Source organism: Plecotus auritus, assembly GCF_963455305.1.
Source record: "Plecotus auritus genome assembly, chromosome: 15".
Classification (NCBI taxonomy): domain Eukaryota; kingdom Metazoa; phylum Chordata; class Mammalia; order Chiroptera; family Vespertilionidae; genus Plecotus; species Plecotus auritus.
In genome coordinates this window covers 2,338,983-2,359,580 of record NC_137781.1, presented here as the reverse complement: position 1 = coordinate 2,359,580, position 20,598 = coordinate 2,338,983, and the positions used below count along the sequence as shown (strand labels likewise).

Genomic DNA, 20,598 nt, shown 5'->3' with positions numbered 1-20,598 from the left:
AGAGCGGAGCGTGGAGGGCGGCCGCCCTGTGGGCTGAGAGCTGTCCTACTGGTGACGGCCCCTCCGCTGGGCTGAGGGCTCCACAGCCGCCCGCCGTGCCCTCCCCTCTTGGTCAGGAGGTGAGCCAGCCGTGTGCGTGCCGTGTGCCCAGCCCGTGTGCGTGCCGTGTGCCCAGCCCGGGTGCCCAGCCGTGTGCGCGCCGTGTGCCCAGCCGTGTGCGTGCCGTGTGCCCAGCCGTGTGCATGCCGTGTGCCCAGCCGTGTGCGTGCCGTGTGCCCAGCCGTGTGCATGTCGTGTGCCCAGCCCGTGTGCGTGCTGTGTGCCCAGCCGTGTGCGTGCCATGTGCCCAGCCGTGTGCCCAGCCCATGTGCCTGCCGTGTGCCCAGCCCGGAACCCACCTCGCTCAGGGGCCAGGTTCCTGCCCTCCCACCCAGGCCCCTCCTCTGGGGGCACCCGTGGGTCTGTCACCACCTTCTGGAAACAGGGGAGCCACCAGGTCAGGACCCAGCACCGGGAGGGGGGAGGTGCTCAGAGCGAGGGCAGCCCGCCCGGGAAGGGGGAGGGCAGAGGAGGGCCTGGAGCGGGGCCCAGAGACCTCTGACCTCTGACCTCAGGTGGGACAGCCGCGCAGCACGTGAGCGGTTCCTGACTGACCCTGAGGGAAGCGACAGGCTTGGCTCTCCGGCGAGTCCCCACCCAGCACCCTGAGCCGGCTGGGCGACCCCGCCGCCCGCAGAGCCCTCCGCACTCACCATCGATGACCCTCTTCACCCGCCAGATGCGGAGCAGGATGAGGAGGCTGATGGCGTCCCAGGGGCTCCGGGGCCCGTTGGCCACAGTGGACGCCACCATCGGGGCCAAGGACAGGATGATCACGGCCCCGTCAAACACCTGGGGGAGCAGCGCCAGTGCTGGGAGTCCCACTGCCCCAGCCGGAGCGCAGGCCCCGCCCCGCCCACCCGCCCCCAGCGGAAGGCCCGCCCCTGGCAGCCTCCCCTGACTCCCCACCAGAGGCGCTCCAGCGGGTCCGCGTCCAGAGGGGCTGGGCTGCTCCAGCCTCCCTTCCCTCCTGGGGGCTGCAGCCCCACGGCCCCTCCCTTCCCCTGGGCAGCTGTTCTCGGGGAGGCAGGGCCAGGACAGGACAGGACAGGAGGGTCCCAGCCTGTGACTCGCCCCGGCAGCTCCAGCCTTCCTGAGATCTCTACGCCAGCCCCCCCCCCCCCCGCCCCCCGTCTGCACAGCAAAAGAAGCTAAACGTGGGCGGGAGGCAGGACTGGGTGGGCAGTAGACCCCGCCGCCGAGGCCACGCCACGGGACAGCCAGGCCTCTCGCCTCCCGACCCAGCACATCCCAATTTCCACTCGGGGGGCAGGCCCGGCCCAGAGCCCGTTCTGCTCAGCTCCCCACCTCAGGGCCGTCAGACGGCACCCGGTGGTTTTAAAACACATTTCAGAACGACTCGGGAGTAAGTGAGCGTCTGAAGAACTTGGGGGACTGTTCAGACGCCCCTTTCCTGGGTACTCCCTCATGTTCCCTCCCGCCCACGCCCGCGGGGTCCCCCGTCCCGCGGAGGAGCACCCAGGGGGCTGCTTCGGGGCACTGGCCTCACCTCTATCTTGTTCTCGATGTAATCCCAGATCCCGAGCACCACGATCCGGAGGACAGTCTGAGGAAGAGACACAGGAGGCCTGGGTGACGGCCCTGCCCCCACAGGAGCCGCCGGACCTGAGTCCTCGTCCAACATGGGAACCGTCTCCACCACCCTCAGTGCCCCCATCCGATCCGAGTGCCCAGGAGGGTGCCAGCCCCTCACCCAGGCCTCAGGCCCCAGGCCCCCAGCACGCTCCGAAGCCGGGAATGAGGCACGCACAAGCCCCTCTCCAGGGCAGCTCCGGCACTGGCATGCCACCTGCACAGGGACAGGCGTGCGAGCTCTTCCCCCTTCTGCCCGACCTGGGGGCAGCCTTCCCGTGACTCCCTCCCCGGCTCCCTCCCCCTCGTGCAGTCACTGCAGCTCCTGCTGGGACACACCGCCCAGCCCTCGCCCGTCAGCAGTGGCCCGCGACCACGTCCTGTGTACAAGTTCCGGGCTGTGCCCACCAGGGGTCAGGGGTCAGGGGTCAGGCTCTTCCTCCCGTTCCTCTGCCCAAACACGAGGCTGTGGGTGCACAGCTGTGGTGCTGGGGCGTCTCCCATGGGGCTGGGCAGTGGGGAGTGTGCTGGGTCCCCCCGGCCCCCCGCGGTCCTGCCCAGGGAGGCAGAGGCCGCCGCTTTGAGCTGTTGGCTGTCGGGGGACACCGGTCTGGGGGCAGCAGCGCAGCCCACGCTCCCTCCACCACCTGGTGAAGGGCCTGCTGTCCCTCTGGCCTCGGCTCCATGTCCCCCTGTGAGGACCCGGGCTCAGTGGCTCCCTCAGCGTCCCCGGGAATCCTGGGAACATCGCCCACCCCCAGCACCTCCCTGGCCCTTCTCACCAGAGGGGCCCAGTCCCTGTGAGCAGGACACGCACCCTGGGGGAGCACGTGGGTCCCCACGCACCAGCCCCTCTGCTCACGCAGGACAGGGTGCAGGGGAGGTGGGGCTCCCGTTACTCTGTTATCCCCTGACCCCCGTTCCCGCTGCACCCCGCCCTGTCCTCTACCAGGTCCACGTCAGGGCTGCCACCATTCTCCCAGCCCCCCATTCTCCCCACTCTGCCCTGGAAGCCCGGGCCTTGCCCAGCGGGGTGTGGGGGGAGTGGGTGGGGCTGGTCTGTTTCAGGCGGCCCAGCTGAGGCAGGGACGGGAGGGAAGGCAATAAATCCTGCAAAGCCAGTAAAACCACAGCAGAGGGGCCGCGGCAAGAGCCTCAGTAACTGATGAAGCGTTTCTGTTGGCAGCACAGACACAGGGCACCTTCTCCAAGGCTTGCATCAGGCGACCACATGGCCACCACCCAGGAGCTGGTGGGTGGGCGCGGGAGGGGAGGGGAGGGGAGGGGAGGGGAGGGAGGACACTCAGGGGCAGCAGCTGGGAGCCGCACTCCTTTGGGGCTGAGGCACCTCTAGCACAGTGACCTGAGAGCCGCTGGGACCCCGGGGACCTGCCCCCCAAGTCTGACCCTCAGCCCTGGGGTCACCTGTCGATTCCACGGGCTGCAGGAGAGCAATCTGTGATTCACTGATGCTGCCACATGTCCCCCAGCCCCACCCAGGGTTCCGGACGCCAGAGACAGGGAGACAGAGACAGAGACAGGAAGAGAGAGACAGAGAGAGACAGAGAGAGACAGGGAGAGACAGGGACAGGGAGAGACAGAGAGAGACAGGGAGAGACAGGAAGAGAGACAGAGACAGGGAGAGAGAGACAGAGACAGGAAGAGAGAGAGAGACAGAGAGAGACAGGGAGAGACAGAGAGAGACAGGGAGAGACAGGGAGAGAGGAAGAGACAGAGAGAGACAGGGAGAGACAGGGAGAGACAGAGAGAGACAGGGAGAGACAGGGAGAGACAGAGACAGGGAGAGACAGGGAGAGAGAGACAGAGAGAGACAGGAAGAGAGAGACAGAGAGAGACAGAGAGAGACAGGAAGAGAGAGACAGAGAGAGACAGAGAGAGAGACAGAGAGACAGAGAGAGACAGGGAGAGACAGAGAGAGACAGGGAGAGAGGGAGAGACAGGGAGAGACAGGGAGAGATAGGGAGAGAGGAAGAGACAGGGAGAGAGGGAGAGACAGGGAGAGACAGGGAGAGAGGGAGAGATAGGGAGAGAGGAAGAGACAGGGAGGGAGAGACAGAGGTGAGCAGACTTGTTAGAACTGGATTTCATATGTACTCCCAGGCCTGCAGACCGCCACGCCCACAGCAGGAAGGCCAGCCTTGTCACTTTTCTGGGGGACCCTGCCTGCAGCGCCCCCTGAAACGCAGGCCAGGCTGACAGCCCGGGAACTGCCCAGAGTGTCTCTCCCGATGGGTGCGCAGGCAGAGGGAGGGCTGGGTCCTAGCGCCCACCCGTCAGTGCCCTGGGCTCCCTGCTCCCGGAAGCCCCACCCGGAGGGAGGGACGAGGAGCCAGGCCTACCTCGGAGAAGAACACGGAGAGGATAAGCAGGCTGACCCAGTGGATGACCCCGGCGAACTGGAAGGCGCTGGGAACTGCAACACAGGGACCGGGAGCCGAGGTTAGGGGCGAGGACGTGGGCGCACCCACCGGGAGCAGGAGGTCTGGGTGGAGTCAGGCCCGAGCCCCCCGGGGTGTCTGAGAGAGGGGTGGGCCGCCAGGCCATGCTTTTCTCTACACCCCCCCCCCCCCCGCCCCGCAGCCTCCGGGGCTCTGCCTCCCAAGGGGCTCAGGGAAACATGGGCTTTCGGACCCGGTTTCGGACCCGGGGCGGCTTGTCAGTCGGGACGAGCTGTGGGAACGCCTCACCATCAGCCCAGAGAGCCACACGTGAGTGGGACTGAGGCCCGCTCGCTGACGTTTCACTCTGACAAGCAGAGGTGGAAGACAGGCTGTCTCAGGGAACAGGCTGGAAGGACTGGAAAAGGGAGCTGGGGGTTGGGGGAGGCCAGCCCCCCCAAAGTGGCAGAGCACGTGGCTGGGTCTGCCATGCTGCCCAGTGGCTCCGCTGGCCTTCCAGTAGCCAGGGAGCCAGCGAGGACTAGCCAGCCCCACCCCTGCCACCAGCACCAGCACCAGCACCAGCACCAGAGGCCCTTTAAATACAGGAGCCAGGTCAGCCTCCCACCGTGCAGGGCACATTTACCAGGTGGCGGACCCGAAGCAGGGTGCCAGGGCCCAGGGCAGGCCAGGGGGGCTCCGATGGAGACTGGGGGTGCAGGGTGCTCCCCGGAGGACAGGGCCAGGGGGCTCCGATGGAGACTGGGGGTGCAGGGTGCTCCCTGGAGGACAGGACAGGGCCAGGGGGCTCCCCGGAGGACAGGACAGGGCCAGGGTGCTCCCCGGAGGACAGGCACAGGAGAGATGCTGGCAGGACATCCTGGGCAGGGGCCTAATGGGCACAGGATGCCACTGGGAACATGTGCTGCTCCCCTTCTGGGCCAAGCTGGGCCCACACCCAGCTCAGAGTCCCCTGGGCTGAAGGACGATGCCAGGGTCACCGCGGGGGCAGGTGGACCCCACAACCTCCCCCAGAGCTCTGAGGTTGGGGAACCCTGGGGGTGGCAGACACCAGGTCTGGAGTGGGGGGTGGCGGGGAGAGGGCTGCGATCCTAGGCTCCAGGTGGGGGACTTGGGGTCTCCTGGCGTTGGGCCAACATGACCCTTAAAAATGAGCCAGGAGCCGAAACCGGTGTGGCTCAGTGGATAGAGCGTCGGCCTGCGGGCTGAAGGGTCCCGGGTTCGATTCCGGTCAAGGGCATGTACCTTGGTTGCGGGCACATCCCCAGTAGGAGGTGTGCAGGAGGCAGCTGATCAATGTTTCTCTCTCATCGATGTTTCTAGCTCTCTATCCCTCTCCCTTCCTCTCTGTAGAAAATCAATAAAATATATTAAAAAAAAAAAAATGAGCCAGGAGACCCCAGAGTCTTCCATCTCGGCCACGTGAGCAGCCGTGGGAAGAGGCGAGGCCGCGGGGCTCCGAGGACCTCCGATGATTCCGGAAACAAACTCTCTCCGTTGTTCCTCTGAGGAATTCCTGGGCCTCTTTTATGGCTGCAATAGAGGAGCTGTAAGTCTCTGGCTGTGTTTTATGGAAGGCAAGACGACTTTTATGAGCTGCTCTGGATCTCCCCCGCAAGGCCATCTCCTGGAGATTTCATTTTAAGCCACATTCCAGCGTCGGCGGGACCTCAGCCTCCTCGGGCCTGGCAGCCCACCCCGGGGAGAGAGACTCGCTGTGGGCTGTGGGCAGACCTCATAAAACGCAGACGGGTGAGCGCGGGAGGGAGAGCCCCCACGTGGGTAACGCAGACAGGCCGAGTGCACACCGTGCCGGCCACCTTGCGCCTGAAGATTCTCTGACCGGAACCCAGAGAGCTGACAGGACCCCGTCGGGCGGCTGGTGGGCCTGAGAAGGGCCTGGAGGCGTTTGAGAAACAGGTCCTAGACCAGCTCTGGGGTGGCGGGTCTGCAGTCCTGGGTGTGGCCGAGGCAGGAAAGGAAACCCTGGGGCGGGGCGGGATGGGGGGCAATAATCTCCTCTCTTTTGTCTCTGGCCTTGAACGACCCACCTTCTGAACTGGGGACGTGTGGGCACTCAGGCAAAGCCAAGTCTTAGCCCATCCCCAGGGCACCCACTGCCCGCCCCCCAGCCCTGCAGCCAGGATGCCGTGGGCCTCCACGCACCCGGAACCCGGACCAATGGCCGGGACCACGGTGGGAGGCCAGCCGGCCCTGCCCGTAACCTGATTTCCCGGATCTTCAATCCGTCTGTACGACGGGGTGCCTTCCGGCTTGCCCCTCTTACGGGCTGCCCGAGGCCCGATGACTTCCGTGGACAGCACCACCAGAATCGCACAGCCTGTGGCAGCTGCTGTCAGTTACCAGGGGCGATGCCTCCACGATGGGAACTCTCTTTAAGCTACACAAACTCCAACCCGGACAGTTCCAGGTGGGAATAAAAAAGTGCATGCAGGGGTCCCCACACGTTCTGATCTCAGTTTCGGGTGGTGGAATGCTGGGAGGACACAGGAGCGGCCACACAGGGTGAGGGGGCACACCGATGCTGGGGTGACAGAGGCTGCCAGGTGTCCTCCCTGGCGATGGGCGGGCCCCTGCTGGTGGGGGACCCCTGGTGGATGCACAGTGAATATTGACATCAACGTATTTGCATAGGTACCCCTCTTGCTACTCACACTGGAGGAGCTTTATATCTATTAGCAGCTCCAGGGTCAGGAGAATCACCACCAATATTACAGAGGCTACCAGGACACTGTTGAGACTGGCACTGAGCAAAAATACCTGCCACACGGCTGCTCTCTTCCCGCAGCACGGCCTCAGCCAGGTGGACCTGCGGGGACAAGAGTGGGGAGGAGGCGCTGAGAGGGGACCCCAGAGGCCCTGCTCTCAACCCCCACGGCCCTCTTCCCGCCCTATGCTCCCCAAGGAAACACAATCTTATTCAGGAGGCTGCGGAGTCGAACTACGAAGAGGGGTCTCTTCGGGCATCTGATCCACTCCCGTTAGAAACTCAAGATGCGGGGCAAGGGGGTGCCTGTGAGGGGGACCGGAACGCTACGGTTAGGCGCCCGGAGGGAGTCCGGGAGTCCCGCCTTCAGCTCCTCCTTAGCCCGTCACGGGGGCTCAATGAGAGGGTGTAGCTGGTCTAGAAGCACCTTGCAGCCGACAAGAGCTGAGGAGGAGGATGGCGATGGCGATAACATATTTCATGGCCACACACTGGGCCGCCCCCCTCCTTCCTGTCCAAAGGGAGCAGACAGCCCGTGCCCAGCCCCCGAGATCCCAAGGGTTTGCTCCTCACAGTCCGCCCAGCAAAGCCTGCGGAGCCCCGGCTGCGGCACAAAGCTCGCGGCTCGAGACCCCGGCAGCAAAGGGCTCAGCCGTGTCTTTCCGGATGTTTTCTAAATCTCTGGGCATGGAAGGCGCGGCCCTGGGCTCTGGGGGAACGCCAAGACCGGGGTTCAACCCCCGCTGGGGACGCGGGTCCCAGGAAGGCGGCACGAACCTGGGGACACAGGGGAGAGGCGTGCCTGTCGGGGGGGCAGGAAGGACGCGGCACGAAGCCCCCACCTCCAGCTCAGAGGGGCAGCCCTGCCACCTGGACAGAGGCCCAGAGAAGCCAGGTGCCCGCCCCCAGGTGCTGCTTCTGTGCACGGAAGACCCTTGAACGTTAGGAAGGTGGCTGTCACTCAGCTGACTGCTCTGCTGATCCATCCTCTCACCCACTCGCCCTCCTTCTTCTCCACAAGGTGCCATTCCTGCGCCTTCCGGGGGGCCTATGTCACCCTTCACACCTCTCACCTCCGCACCCTCCCCAGCTCACACGTCCCTCCGCTTCCTGTCAACTCCTCCCACGGCCACAGGCACTGCAGGTCTCAAAGGAGCCCCAGCTCCACCTCCACACCCGCTAACCCCAGGCTGATGCCCATGCACTGCCCCCTGAAGTGGGAGCCAAGCACCCTTTCCAGTCACAGCTGTGAAGGTCGCCTCCCGATGGCATCGCGTTGAGCAGCCAGGCTGTGAGCCCGGGTGCCGAGGGCTTTCTCGGCTGCACCCGCTTGGGGAGCAGAGCCGAGCGGAAGGAGCAGACGTCTGGCTGCCTGGGTGCCTGGAGATTCCAAACTGCTAATAAAATGTCCTCTGAGACTCAGAAGAGTCCGACACTCCGAGGAGACGGTGTTTTAGCAGGAAAACAGGATGTGTCTAGCTTCAAAACGTCCAAGTGGTTAAACAACGACTCGAGGAGCTTCGTGGGCCGACAGGGAAATCGGCACTGACTCTGCAATTTTTTCTTAATCCTCACGCGGGGACCTGTTTTTCATTTTTGCTTTTTCCTTTTGAGAGAGAGAGGAAGGGAGGAGAAACATCAACGGGAGAGACAAACGTGCACTGGTGTACGGGAGGATGCTCCAGCCGAGCCACCAGCCAGGCTGACTTCATTCTGTTGTTGTTGTTGATTTCCGAGAGGAAGGGAGAGGGAGAGCGATGGAAGCATCCATGAGAGAATGATGGGTCCCGCACGCCCCCCACTGGGGATGGAGCCCACCACCTGGGCCTGTGCGGACTTCCATTCCTGAAGACACTGTCCTTCCACCTCTTCAGCATCAGCCCATCGGCCCCAGCGCCTGGTGCTCAGGTGGTGCTGCCCCGGAGCGGCCACCAGAGGGCAGGAGTGTCCCAGCCTCGAGCTCCTGGACGAGGAGGGCAGCGCAGGGCGGCCAGCGGGGCTGCCAAGGCGAAATACCAGGGGCAGATGGCATGTCGGCAGGTGGGCCGTGTTCCATGTGCGGTCCCACCCGTGGCTCCTGAGGCCGCAGAGAGATCCTGGTTGGGCGGGGGACGGGCCGTGACCGCCTCCGCTTTATATACTTAGGAGTCTTGATAAAAGCTTGAGAATGGCTCTAGGATATTGAATGAACTTTGGCCAACGTCTGATGGCTCCTTCACGTGAGGCAGGGCCACGGGAGTGGCGCTGAAGGGGCGGCTCCAGGTCACTGCCCTGTCAGGCAGCGACCCCACACCCCACACCGGGCGCTGAACAAGCCCTTTCTGAGGGGGCAGGCCTGGTGCCTGGACGGCAGGGCTGCGCTGGCTCCTGTGGGGCCTGGGCTCCCGCCGCAGAGCTGCGTGGTGATTTGGCTCTGTGGCTGCCAGGCCATCGAAGGGGAAGGGTGAGCCATGGGGAGGGAGCAGTAGCTGGGGGGCTGTGGAGACCCTCCAGTCTCCCACAAGTGCTCACAGGCCGGGGAGCCGGGGGCCCGCTGCCCGGGAGGCAGCCAGGCAGACCGCCCTGTCAGCCCTGCACGGAGAGGCTCTCCCCTCCAGGCCCCAAAGAAAGGAACGAGGGCGGGGCCCCGGGAGTCGGCCGCTGCCTGGCCGCGGGCATGAAATGAGCCAGAGCACCGCTGCCCTCCTGCCTGGCGCTGACCACGGCGGCACCGCTGGGCCAGAGGTTAGACCCCTTCTGGTTGCAAAGCGCTCCCACAGGGATGCCAACGACAGCCCCCCCCCCCCCCCCCCCCCGCAAACGCACACCATCACAGCACCATGCACGACGCTCCAAGGAGCGTGTGGGCCGCCTGGCCTCACGGACGGGTCAGCTGAGCACACCTGGACCCCGGGTGCAAACCTGGGACGGGAGCCCGAGACCCCACGTCCCCAAGATGCTCCACTTCTGTGATGCTGACGGGGCCTGGACGGCACGGGCTCGGTGGCGTCTCAACTGTGAGCACAACACCCCGAGGCCCCGCTTTACTGCTCTCTGCTGTATTTAAGCCACAGGACGCAAGTGCTGCCAGGGAACGCCATGGCGGGGCCTGGAACCCAGCCTCTGCCACTGCCCGGCTTCACTGCTGCGGACGTGACAGATGCCGTCGAGCACTCAGGACGGGCCAGGAGCTGCGCCGAGCACTTCACATTCGTCACCTCATCTAGTCGTTGGAAAAGACGGTTCCTTCTTCCACTGCGTCCTCTGTTGACAAACACCCTGGGGAACAGCTTGCCTTCCCCATCTGTTCCCCATCTTCCCATCTGGTGGCACCTGGTGTCTCCCAACAGCAGCCCCGGGGACTGAGCCCTCTGAGCGCAGCCTCTGAGCCGCTTCCTAACCCCCCACTGGGAGCGGCACCACCCACCTCTGCCGAGCTGTCGTTCTGAAACATTAAAAATAACGTTTGTGAACCCGAGCACGGAGCTTACTAAGCAACTACCACACCCGTCCACGGTGGGATGTGGGTCCAGGGGCCTCAGGAAAGGGGTTAACTGTCTACATGTGGGAAGTGTGGACATTCACTCCGTCCGCCTACGGGTCAGTTGCTACTAAATGCCCACTAACCCGCTGTGCTGGGTGCTGGGTGCTGAGGCCTGAGGGTGGCAGGGCCTTCCCTCGTGGAGCCTGCGGCCTTGTGAGTGAGCTCGGACTGTGCCCCGAGCTCCGGGTCCTAGGCCACTTGTGAAAAGCACGACAAATAAAGGGGAAGCAGGAGCGGAATGAGCTCACACGTGCAGGACTTCTCCAGACAGACAAGTATCCACCTCTAAGAGCCATGGGCCGAGCGCCCACAGGACCCCCTGCACTGAGCGTCTGCACGGGGTGGGCTTGGACTTCTCCAGACAGACAAGTATCCACCTCTAAGAGCCATGGGCCGAGCGCCCACAGGACCCCCTGCACTGAGCGTCTGCACGGGGTGGGCTTGGACTTCTCCAGACAGACAAGTATCTACCTCTAAGAGCCATGGGCCGAGCGCCCACAGGGCCCCCTGTGCTGAGCGTCTGCACGGGGTGGGCCTCTTCCTCACCCTCCTGGGAACCGTGACCAAGCAAAGTCCTGTCCGCATCCTATCCCTGTCCCCCTCCGGGAGGAAGGCCTCAGCAGCACACAGCCCAGGAATTGGGCACACGTGCCTACCAGGAACTCACAGGCTGGGGTGAGGGGTGCCTCACAGCCCTCTGGAGGGACTGCAGAAATGGAAGTTTCCATACAAGCGTCAGCCCTGCACCGGGGAGGAGGGAGGGTGGGGTCACGGAGTGTGACATTCACCTGTCCCAGAATCCAGGGTTCTTGCATCCTCAGAAATGACAAGCTCAGGCCAGGAGGTAGCAGCTGCCACCCCACTCGGGGGGCGAGCCCCAAAACCCCTTCTGGGGGCACAATGGCCGACACGCCCCGTGTGGGGGTCCAGGGCACTGCCCACACATCTCTGAAAAGCCTGACTTGGGAGGGAACCGAGTCCTCAGTGTTGGGAACTGTCTCCCCCCCCCCCCCCGCACCCCTCCCCCGTCCGAGGCTCCCTGTGCCTGGAGGGCTGCCTGGAGGAGGTGGTTTCCAACAGGGTGGGTGGTTGGGGAGGGAGCCGGTGGCTAGTTTGCAACACACCACGCTTCTCTGTCCAGCTCTCTGTGTTCTCAGCTGTAGTTGGGCAAATCCGGGGTTGGCCACGCTCCGCCTTCCTGTTTAGCCAAAGCCCAGATCCAAGGTGGCTCCCAAGATGACTGGGGACTCTAGAGCCCCATAAATTCAGCTCATTTTCCGGGGGGACCTGACCTTACGTTTAAATTGCTCTCCCTCCCTCCTCCAGGCAGCGCTCGGGGGGCTCTGCTGCCACCCCGTGGTGGCCCGTGCGTACACCCGGTCCCGGAGAAGGGGGGGACGTGGGGTTTATTATGCTGAAAACCACGGATCTGAATGCACTCCTTCTTAATCAGCGAGACGTCCTGGCAGTTCTTGGACTCCGAGGAAGAGGCTAACGCAGGGGTGGGCAAACTTTTTGACTCGAGGGCCACAATGGGTTCTTAAACTGGACCAGAGGGCCGGAACAAAAGCATGGATGGAGTGTTTGTGTGAACTAATAAATTCAAAGTAAAGGAGCGGAGGGGAGAGCAAGAGAACCGGATAGAACAGCCGGATCCGGCCCGCGGGCCGTAGTTTGCCCACGGCTGGTCTAACGCGTGCTTACCAGAAAGACTTGTGATCTGCACTGAGCCTTAATTCCCTCTGGGAGGCGCCAAGACCCCCCGGAGCCCACGTCCCTTACACGGACGGACGGGGTGGAGGTCCCTGGTCGGCCCAGAGCCCAGGGCGCCGGGTGCCTGGGGAAGGGCTGTGCTTATTACAGATGGATCTCCGTGGCCTGGAGACAGTGGACTAATAAAGCTCATTTTCAACTTTTTTCTCCTTTGGGGGAAAAATGATGCAGATTTCACAAGGCAGGAACGTCCAGACTTAACACTTGGAAAAGGTCATGGCAGGGACGAACCTGCCCTTTACCCTGAACCACAAAAGGCTTCTCCTTCTCCTAAGAAGATGCTAAAACTGCACTGAGTCCTGAGGCAAAGCGCTCTCTCTTCAGGGTGACTCTGTGGAGGGTGTGCAGCTAGCTCAGAGGTGGGCCAGCGGACCAAGGCCTTGAGCTCTGGCCCAGAGCCGGGTCCCTCCGTGGCTCTTCCTGGACCCCACACAGGTCTGGGGCCAGCCCCCGATTTCCCCAAAGGGACTGGCTTCCCTTCTCTCCTAATCCTCATGGTAACACGGCCTCCCCCACCACCCACTCATTCATGCAAGTCCTTCCTACACAAACACTCCCTCTGTCCCGGGCTCGGAGGAGCTGACCCCTGCCCTCGGGAGCCCCCAGCCAGTGCTGGGACAGACCCCAGAACAGACCCAAGGGCCCAGTGGCACAGACGCAGGCCCGGTGGGGAGGGTTGGGGGGGATGGAGGCCTCTCGGGAGGAGCTGGTCCTCGAGCAAGCCAACAGGGAACGCCCAGGGCTTCGGGCTCCAGCGGGGAGGCCCCTCCACCCCCCCTTTGCCTCCAGCCCTTGTTTGCTGGCTCCTGCAGTCATGTGGGTCTCTGCTTATGAAGATGAGCGATCCTGGGCCTGTCTGCAGCCTGCTGCCTCACACCGCCCCGGGCCCCTCTCCTCTGACCGACGTTCCACAGCCCTTGTCTACGCAGCCTCCCTCCAGCTCCCCGGGTCGGGCCTCACGGTTAGGCCTCTTAGAACCCTAAAAGGTAAATAATGTAAAAGGCTGAGTATCTTTCATTCCTGACTTGACTGGTGCATTTTGACACAGACACACACACACACACACACACACCACCTGCTCGCCATGAACCTCTGGAGCTCGCTACCTCGAGGGCCACAGAGCTGCCCCGACCTGGCGTCCTCCTCTCTCCGGCCGTGCAGCTCCCCAGCAGAGACGGCCTCTCTGGCCCTCCCCTCGCGTGGCCTCTCGTCCAGCCCAGCAGAGACGGCCTCTCTGGCCCTCCCCTCGCGTGGCCTCTCGTCCAGCCCAGCAGAGACGGCCTCTCTGGCCCTCCCCTCGCGTGGCCTCTCGTCCAGCCCAGCCCCACACGGACCAGGCTGAGAGGAGGTACAGCTTCCGCCTGCACCAGGAAGGAGGCTCCCGCAAACCCAGGGCCCTCCTCCAAGTCGGGGGGGGGGCACCGAGAAGAGTCCTGGGCCTCCGTCTCCCCGCTGAAGGACCAGGCAGAAGGTTCGGTCACGTGAGAGCACGAAGCCGGGACGGGACGGGGACACGAGGCAAACTGCATCAGAGAGAAGGTGGGCGTGTTCCAGACCTTTCCCGATCGAACAAGACTCCAAAGCAGGCGGGAAGGTGTAGTTCTGGGTGGAGGACGATGAATGGAGACGTGGCTCTCTCAGAGCGCAACCCAAGGGCCCTACACCACCAGGCTGACGGCGGGAGGAGGCCTTCCCACGGGTGGACGAGGCTGCAGCTGGACGGCGGGGGCGGAGGGACGAAGGGGAGGGGCCAGGGGACGTGGCGCGTGTCCGTGAGGCTGTCCAGTTCAGCTGCAGGGAGGAAGAGCGAGGTGGTGGACCAGGAGGGGTACAGGGAGAGTGTGGGAGACCGGCCATGAGGGAGATGGTGCCGCTGCAACTGACGAGAGCTCATGGAGGTGGGAGGAGGGGACTCACACTCAGAAGGTGAGGAGCGCCCTGAGAGGGGCCTGGGGGAGGGGCACAGCCCATCCATGACTGTTTGTACTTCAGAAGGAGAGGAGGTCGTCTGTGGGGGGCAACGGGGGGCTCAGGACAGAGGAGCGGACCTGAAACAGACCCCGGGGACCGGGAGGCGACGTGGACCAGGACCGCCGAGGACTGTCAGGTAACACTGAGAAGCAGGTGAGACTGCACACCGAGTCTGGGAGGTGCGGTTCTGGACTGAATGCTTGTGCCCCCCGCTGAATTTCACATGCTGACGCCCCAACACCTGGAAGCTTTGGAGGTGGGGCCCTGGGAGGTAAGTAGGGTCAGATGAGCTCAGAGGGGCCCGTGCTGGGACGAGTGCCCTGAAGAAGAGGGAGACACGGAGCTGGGAGTCACTCTGTGCAGCCAAGGACAGAGCCCTGACATCACCACCGGCAGCACCCTGCTCTCGGCTTCCCGTCTCGAGTTGGGAGGAAACAAGTTTCTGTTGTTTAAGCCACTGGCTCTGTGGTCTCCTGTTATGGCCGCTGGAGCCCCGTGGCCGTCTGCTTTTCCTCCCGAGCCCCGCAGCCTGGCCCAGCACCAGGGCGGCTGTGGGAAGGACGGGCACAGCCACGGGGCCTGGCCCCGGCGGCCCCACCCACCTGCCAGCGCGGCACGGTCCCGGGTTCGGGTGGACGCAGGGGGCAGGCAGTGGACAGTGTGGCCAGCAGGGGCACCCCAGACTCAGTGCACGTTAACCACGGTCTCACCGTGTGACAAAGGGAAGCCCGTGGGGTGGCCTGATCAGGGCCAGCGGGTGGGGCTCTGCTGGGCTGTCACAGTGTGACCTTGGGCAGTTCCTCCCGCACCCGGGACTCTGCTGTCCTGTCAGAATACTGAGACCAGACGCTTTCTGAGCTGTTCCAGCTCCAGCGTTCTCAGGTTCTGACTCTGAAACACTGAAGAGAAGTGAACGGTGGGGCGCCGGGCCCCCGGAGCCCTCGTTTCCTACAGGAAAGATCCAGCAGGAAGCGTGTGTCTGACAAGACTTGCACTGAAGCTTTTCAGAGGCCGAGCAGAAGGCAGGCTCTGTGCTCCGCATCAGAAAGGGCAGGTGGGGATGAGGGACACCCCAGGAGATGCAGCCAGAGCCAAGAGGCCTCGCGTGCGTGCGGGCGGAGAGGCGCTCTCCCACCCCCACCCCCGCGCAGCGTGCTTCTGCTTGGCTTCCTCTCCCCTGGCTTCCGTCCTGCGCCTGCTCTTCCTGCCTCCGGGAAGGCCCTGGCTGCCAAGGGAGCCCGCAGAGCCCGCAGACACAAATCCCTCCCCCCGACCCCCTGCTGTGGCAGCCGCGAGCTAAGCAAGAGCGGTGAGCAGGCACAGCGCCGCCAGGGCGAAGGCCCAGATGCCTCCCCACGGACAAGCAGTTGCGGGGACCCTGCCCCCAGGACGGCTGTTCCTCCCCTCGCATGGCCTGGCCAGGCGCTGTGGACCCCGACCTGTCCTCCCGAGAGGTACCATTGACGCCTCACGTTGTATTTCAGCTCGCGGCCCAGACAGATAAGCACAAGGCTCAGGTACTGAATAACGGCCTGGTGCCCGCCCATCAGCGGAGACCACCACCCTCAGAGGACACACCGGGAAACTGCTGCATGTCCTACTGAGACCCTTCCCTGGGACCCTTCCCATCCCACCCGGAGAGCCCTCGGGACGGAGGACCCAGCCCTCTCCCACCGGCCCATGCCTGTCCCCTCTCCTCCCCTCCCGCCCCAGGCACTGACCATTCACTCCCTCACGCCCCAGCTCCGAGGGCCTTCCTTACCTCTAGAACTTGTTTCCTACGCCCGTGTCTCCTAGGAATGACTTCTGGAATTGGGAGATCTACCAAATAAGTGTTCTCGTGCAGTGTGGGGCCTGGCTCTGAATTCTTTCTGAGCCAGAACCCAGCACCAAGGTTGCTGAACCCAGGTTTGGTCTGACCCCACCGGTGAGGCCAGACACCGGGTGCTGTTCCCGCTGCCTACAGCACTACCACCGCCAGGAGCAGCTTTCCCGGCACACCTGGGCGCTCAGGTCAAGCCAAGAGCCTCTGCCGTGGGCCCCTCATCCGTAATCTCCCCGATGGAAGAACCTCTGCAGAGGCCCAGTTCAGAAGCAAATGCAATGACGGTGAGGCTTGGGCCTCTGCCTCCTCCCGTCCCGCTGGGTGTGGCTCCCCCGGAGAGGGACGCCCGCCCGCAGGCTGCAGATGTGCACCTTGCCCAACCAGCATCTTTCAAGGCCTTCCCATTGGGAGATACTTGGACCCTAGAGGCTTGAGGTTGCACTACCGCTTTTGACCACCAGAGGGCAGCACCCCTCGCTCTCGCACCTGCCTGCCTGGCCTTTCCCAGCGTCCTGCTGAACCTGTGCACGGCGCTCAGAGAAACTGGTATTTCCAGAGAAAGCCACCGGGTGGCGCTTTTAAAAAAGGTGCATGGTTTCACAACTGTAGGACAATTTCTCTCGGAAAAACATTTTTTTTTTGTTTGGAAAACAAACGGGATCCAAGCTGTAAAAATATAATTCTAACCAATACTTTTCACTAACAGCCCAGCTACCTTCATTTTTATATTCAAAGCAGAGCTGGCTGGCCAGGGCAGTGCAGTCCAAGCCCACTCCCCAGGGGCCCTGTGACCTTGGGCGGGTCCCTGCTCCCCGCGGGTGGGACCTTAGGGAGAACGTCAGTCCTTAAACAAATGCTGACTCTGACTCCGAGCCAAGGTGACGCAGGACGCTGGGTCTGGCACGGGCAGGTATTTCTAAGCCCGGGGCCTTTCTCCAGGGGAAAGGGCCTGCGTGGTCCCTCCCCACGCAGCACCCCGCCCTGTGCGCCTCCCGGGAGTTATGCCCGAGAAGACGCCCAGCACCTACCCTTCTCTTTGGTAATCCTCGTCCAGATTGGACAGGAGCTGCGAGCCAGCCGTGGAGAGGTCGACTGGGGCCAGGGGCAGGTCCCGATACGCAAAGTTCGCCAGCTGCCCCGCGGCAATGCTCCTGGCTTCCTCGTCCCCTGGCTGCGAGATGATCTCCACCTCGGAAACTCCTCCTCCGGCGGCAGGCCTGCAGACGACAGGCAGGCCCCTCAGCGCAGGCCTCTCCCACCCGCGGAAGGAGGGGAAGGAGGGCCGCGGGATGACAGGGCCCTGCACCGGAGCTCTGCGCTCAGGTCCGTTTTCCCACCACCGAACCGGCCAGCAATGCTCAGGGGCAGTTACCAGGAGGCTTAGAGCCGAACCCGCCTACTGCTCTCGGCTCCAATCGTCCAGGTAAGGGAGGGAAGGGTGCTTTCCAGGGGACCACCACAGGGCGGGCGCTGCCTGCACTGCCCGGTTCACCACTGGGTGCCACGCCCGACTCTTGTTTGCGGGTCTGTCTCAGGCTTGCTGTGGCTCCCTGTCGGGCACAGGAAACCCGCTCCTCACACGAGGCTTTTACAAAATGACTCCAGGTCCTCGGACGGCACAGCCACAGGCGGCGAGGCCTCTCGCTTCTCCATAATCGAAACAACGGTGTGGATGTTTATGTTTTCAAAAAGCAGGTTCTGGGTTGAATCTGTTCTTCTCTGCTGGTCTCAAGGAAACTACGGATTATGAACTAAACACCCAGAGCTTTCTGATCAGGGGGTGTTCCTGGTGACTGAGGGTCTGAGACTAGTAATATGTGGCTCTGCTTGGCCGGTGCGGCTCCGTGGTTGAGCGGTGACCTAGGAACCAGGAGGTCACGGTTCGATTTCCGGACAGGGCACATGCCCAGGTTGGGGGCTCCGTCCCTGGTGTGGGGCGTGCAGGAGGCAGCCGATCCGTGATTCTCTCTCATCATGGATGTCTCTCTCTCCCTCTGAAAGCAACAACAATAAAGATAAATAATAACGTCAGGTAGTGCAGCTGGCCGCCTGGGGTCCTCCGTCCCCGAGGGCTGGAAGGAGCCACGGTGGCCCCGCCGCTGACCGAGCGCCCGCTCCGCGCCCAGGGAGCAGCGCGTGCGACTTACTGTGGGTTGCTCATGTTGAGAGGCGCAGCCAGAGCCACGGTCTCCTTGGGGTCTAGTGGGGCTCGGCGGCCTGGAAGCCTGTGGTCAGCATGTCCCAGCGTGCCTTCTCCCAGCCCCACGTACGGCACCCTGCAAACAGACCATTGCAGAGGAATTACACGCGGGCCATCTGAAAATGGAAGTTCCTCACCGTAAGGCTGAACAGACCCCCAGGGTTATCCTCCGGGGACAGCAGGCAGGAGCTCCCGCTCGCTGTGAGATGAAGCAACGGGCGCGAGTGACAGCGGCCTTCCCGTCACACAAGAGGGCCGAAGAGCCAGGAGGATGGCCCCAGGCTCTCTGACGTCTAAGCCACGGCTCTCCCCCCACCCGTGCTCAGCAAACCCGGGTAATGCTGTGTTTCAGCTGCAGGAATCACAACGACAAGGCTTGTCTCAAAAACCTCAGGTGTCCCACAAACGTCTCCCCCGTTTCTGTTTCCACCTGGGGACTCTGCCTCTCTCTTCCCGGCCTCCCTCTCCTCCTCGGGGGTCTCCGTGAGGGAGGGTCGGAGCCTGGCTCCCACGTGCTGGCCCTCACCTCTGCTCCCAGAGGTCAGCGTGCCTGCTCTCAAACTGTATGTCGTGGGATCACACCACGTGGCTCATGTGTGTCTGGATGCTTTAGCTCGACACGCTGTCTGTGGGGTTCACCCAGGCGGCTGCACTGGTCAGCACTGCTCCCGGTGCGGCTCAGTAGCACCCGCTTCTACGGAAATCCCACCATTTACAGGCTCATTCGCCTGCGGATGGACAACTGAACGGCTCCAGCCTTGGCTCTCAGGGAAGTTGTCATGAACGTGTTTGGGTAAAAGTCTTTTTTATACACGGAACATACATTTCAACGTCAGGTAAGAGCCTGGGAGTGGAACTGCCAGTCCACAGGACAGGGGTATGTCTAACTTTGTGAGAAACTGCCCAACAGCGTCAGAGGGAGAGCTCCGGTTGCTAAAAGAAGTCTTTATTTTTAAAATGCAAAGCCCTGCTCTGACCGGTGTGGCTCAGTGGATAGAGCGTCAGCCTGCAGACTCAAGGGTCCCGGGTTCGATTCTGGTCAAGGGCATGCACCTTGGTTGCGGGCACATCCCCAGTAGGGGGTGTGCAGGAGGCAGCCGATGGATGTTTCTCTCTCATCGATGTTTCTAATTCTCTCTCCCTCTCCCCTCCTCTCTGTAAAAAATCAATAAAATATATAAAAATGCAAAGCCCATCTCTGGCACTTTCCAGACACGCTCCATTCCACAGAAAGTGGTAAGCCACTTGTCCACACGCTCCCCGACTCCCGTCACACCCACCTCCCTCCTGCTCCCCCACTCCAGTCACACCCACCTCCCTCCTGCTCCCCCACTCATCACACCCACCTCCCTCCTGCTCCCCCACTCCAGTCACACCCACCTCCCTCCTGCTCCCCCACTCCAGTCACACCCACCTCCCTCCACTCCCCCCCTCATCACACCTACCTCCCTCCACTCCCCCACTCTCGTCACACCCACCTCCCTCCACTCCCCCACTCCCGTCACACCCACCTCCCTCCACTCCCCCACTCCCGTCACACCCACCTCCCTCCACTACCCCACTCATCACACCCACCTCCCTCCTGCTCCCCCACTCATCACACCCACCTCCCTCCACTCCCCCACTCCAGGCACACCCACCTCCCTCCTGCTCCCCCACTCATCACACCCACCTCCCTCCACTCCCCCACTCCAGTCACACCCACCTCCCTCCACTCCCCGACTCCAGGCACACCCACCTCCCTCCACTCCCCCACTCATCACACCCACCTCCCTCCACTCCCCCACTCCAGTCACACCCACCTCCCTCCCTCCCCCACTCATCACACCCACCTCCCTCCACTCCCCCACTCCAGTCACACCCACCTCCCTCCCTCCCCCAATCATCACACCCACCTCCCTCCACTCCCCCACTCCAGTCACACCCACCTCCCTCCACTCCCCCACTCATCACACCCACCTCCCTCCACTCCCCCACTCCAGTCACACCCACCTCCCTCCCTCCCCCACTCATCACACCCACCTCCCTCCACTCCCCCACTCCAGTCACACCCACCTCCCTCCACTCCCCCACTCATCACACCCACCTCCCTCCACTCCCCCACTCCAGTCACACCCACCTCCCTCCCTCCCCCACTCATCACACCCACCTCCCTCCACTCCCCCACTCATCACACCCACCTCCCTCCACTCCCCCACTCCAGTCACACCCACCTCCCTCCACTCCCCCACTCCAGTCACACCCACCTCCCTCCCTCCCCCACTCATCACACCCACCTCCCTCCACTCCCCCACTCATCACACCCACCTCCCTCCACTCCCCCACTCCCGTCACACCCACCTCCCTCCACTCCCCCACTCATCACACCCACCTCCCTCCACTCCCCCACTCCAGTCACACCCACCTCCCTCCACTCCCCCACTCATCACACCCACCTCCCTCCACTCCCCCCACTCCAGTCACACC

General features: G+C 63.3%; 1 protein-coding gene across 3 annotated transcripts in view; it reads right to left on the bottom strand.

The window, feature by feature from the left end:
- The window catches only part of TMEM266 (transmembrane protein 266), a 49,668-nt gene that overhangs the window by 14,120 nt on the left and 14,950 nt on the right, over window positions 1-20,598 (bottom strand). Inside the window, exons 2-8 of one of the 3 annotated variants that reach the window (XM_080651767.1) lie at window positions 18,080-18,208; window positions 16,961-17,149; window positions 6,894-6,942; window positions 4,401-4,458; window positions 4,053-4,126; window positions 1,610-1,666; window positions 753-891 (exon numbers count right to left, since the gene is read on the bottom strand). In XM_080651767.1, the coding sequence (XP_080507893.1) occupies window positions 753-891; window positions 1,610-1,666; window positions 4,053-4,126; window positions 4,401-4,458; window positions 6,894-6,942; window positions 16,961-17,149; window positions 18,080-18,093 (580 nt within the window). In that variant the 5' untranslated portion in view covers window positions 18,094-18,208. Of the gene's footprint in view, window positions 1-752; window positions 892-1,609; window positions 1,667-4,052; window positions 4,127-4,400; window positions 4,459-6,787; window positions 6,943-16,960; window positions 17,150-18,079; window positions 18,209-18,658; window positions 18,763-20,598 lie in introns of those variants that run through there. The other 2 variants (XM_080651766.1, XM_080651765.1) reach the window with 2 other exon arrangements.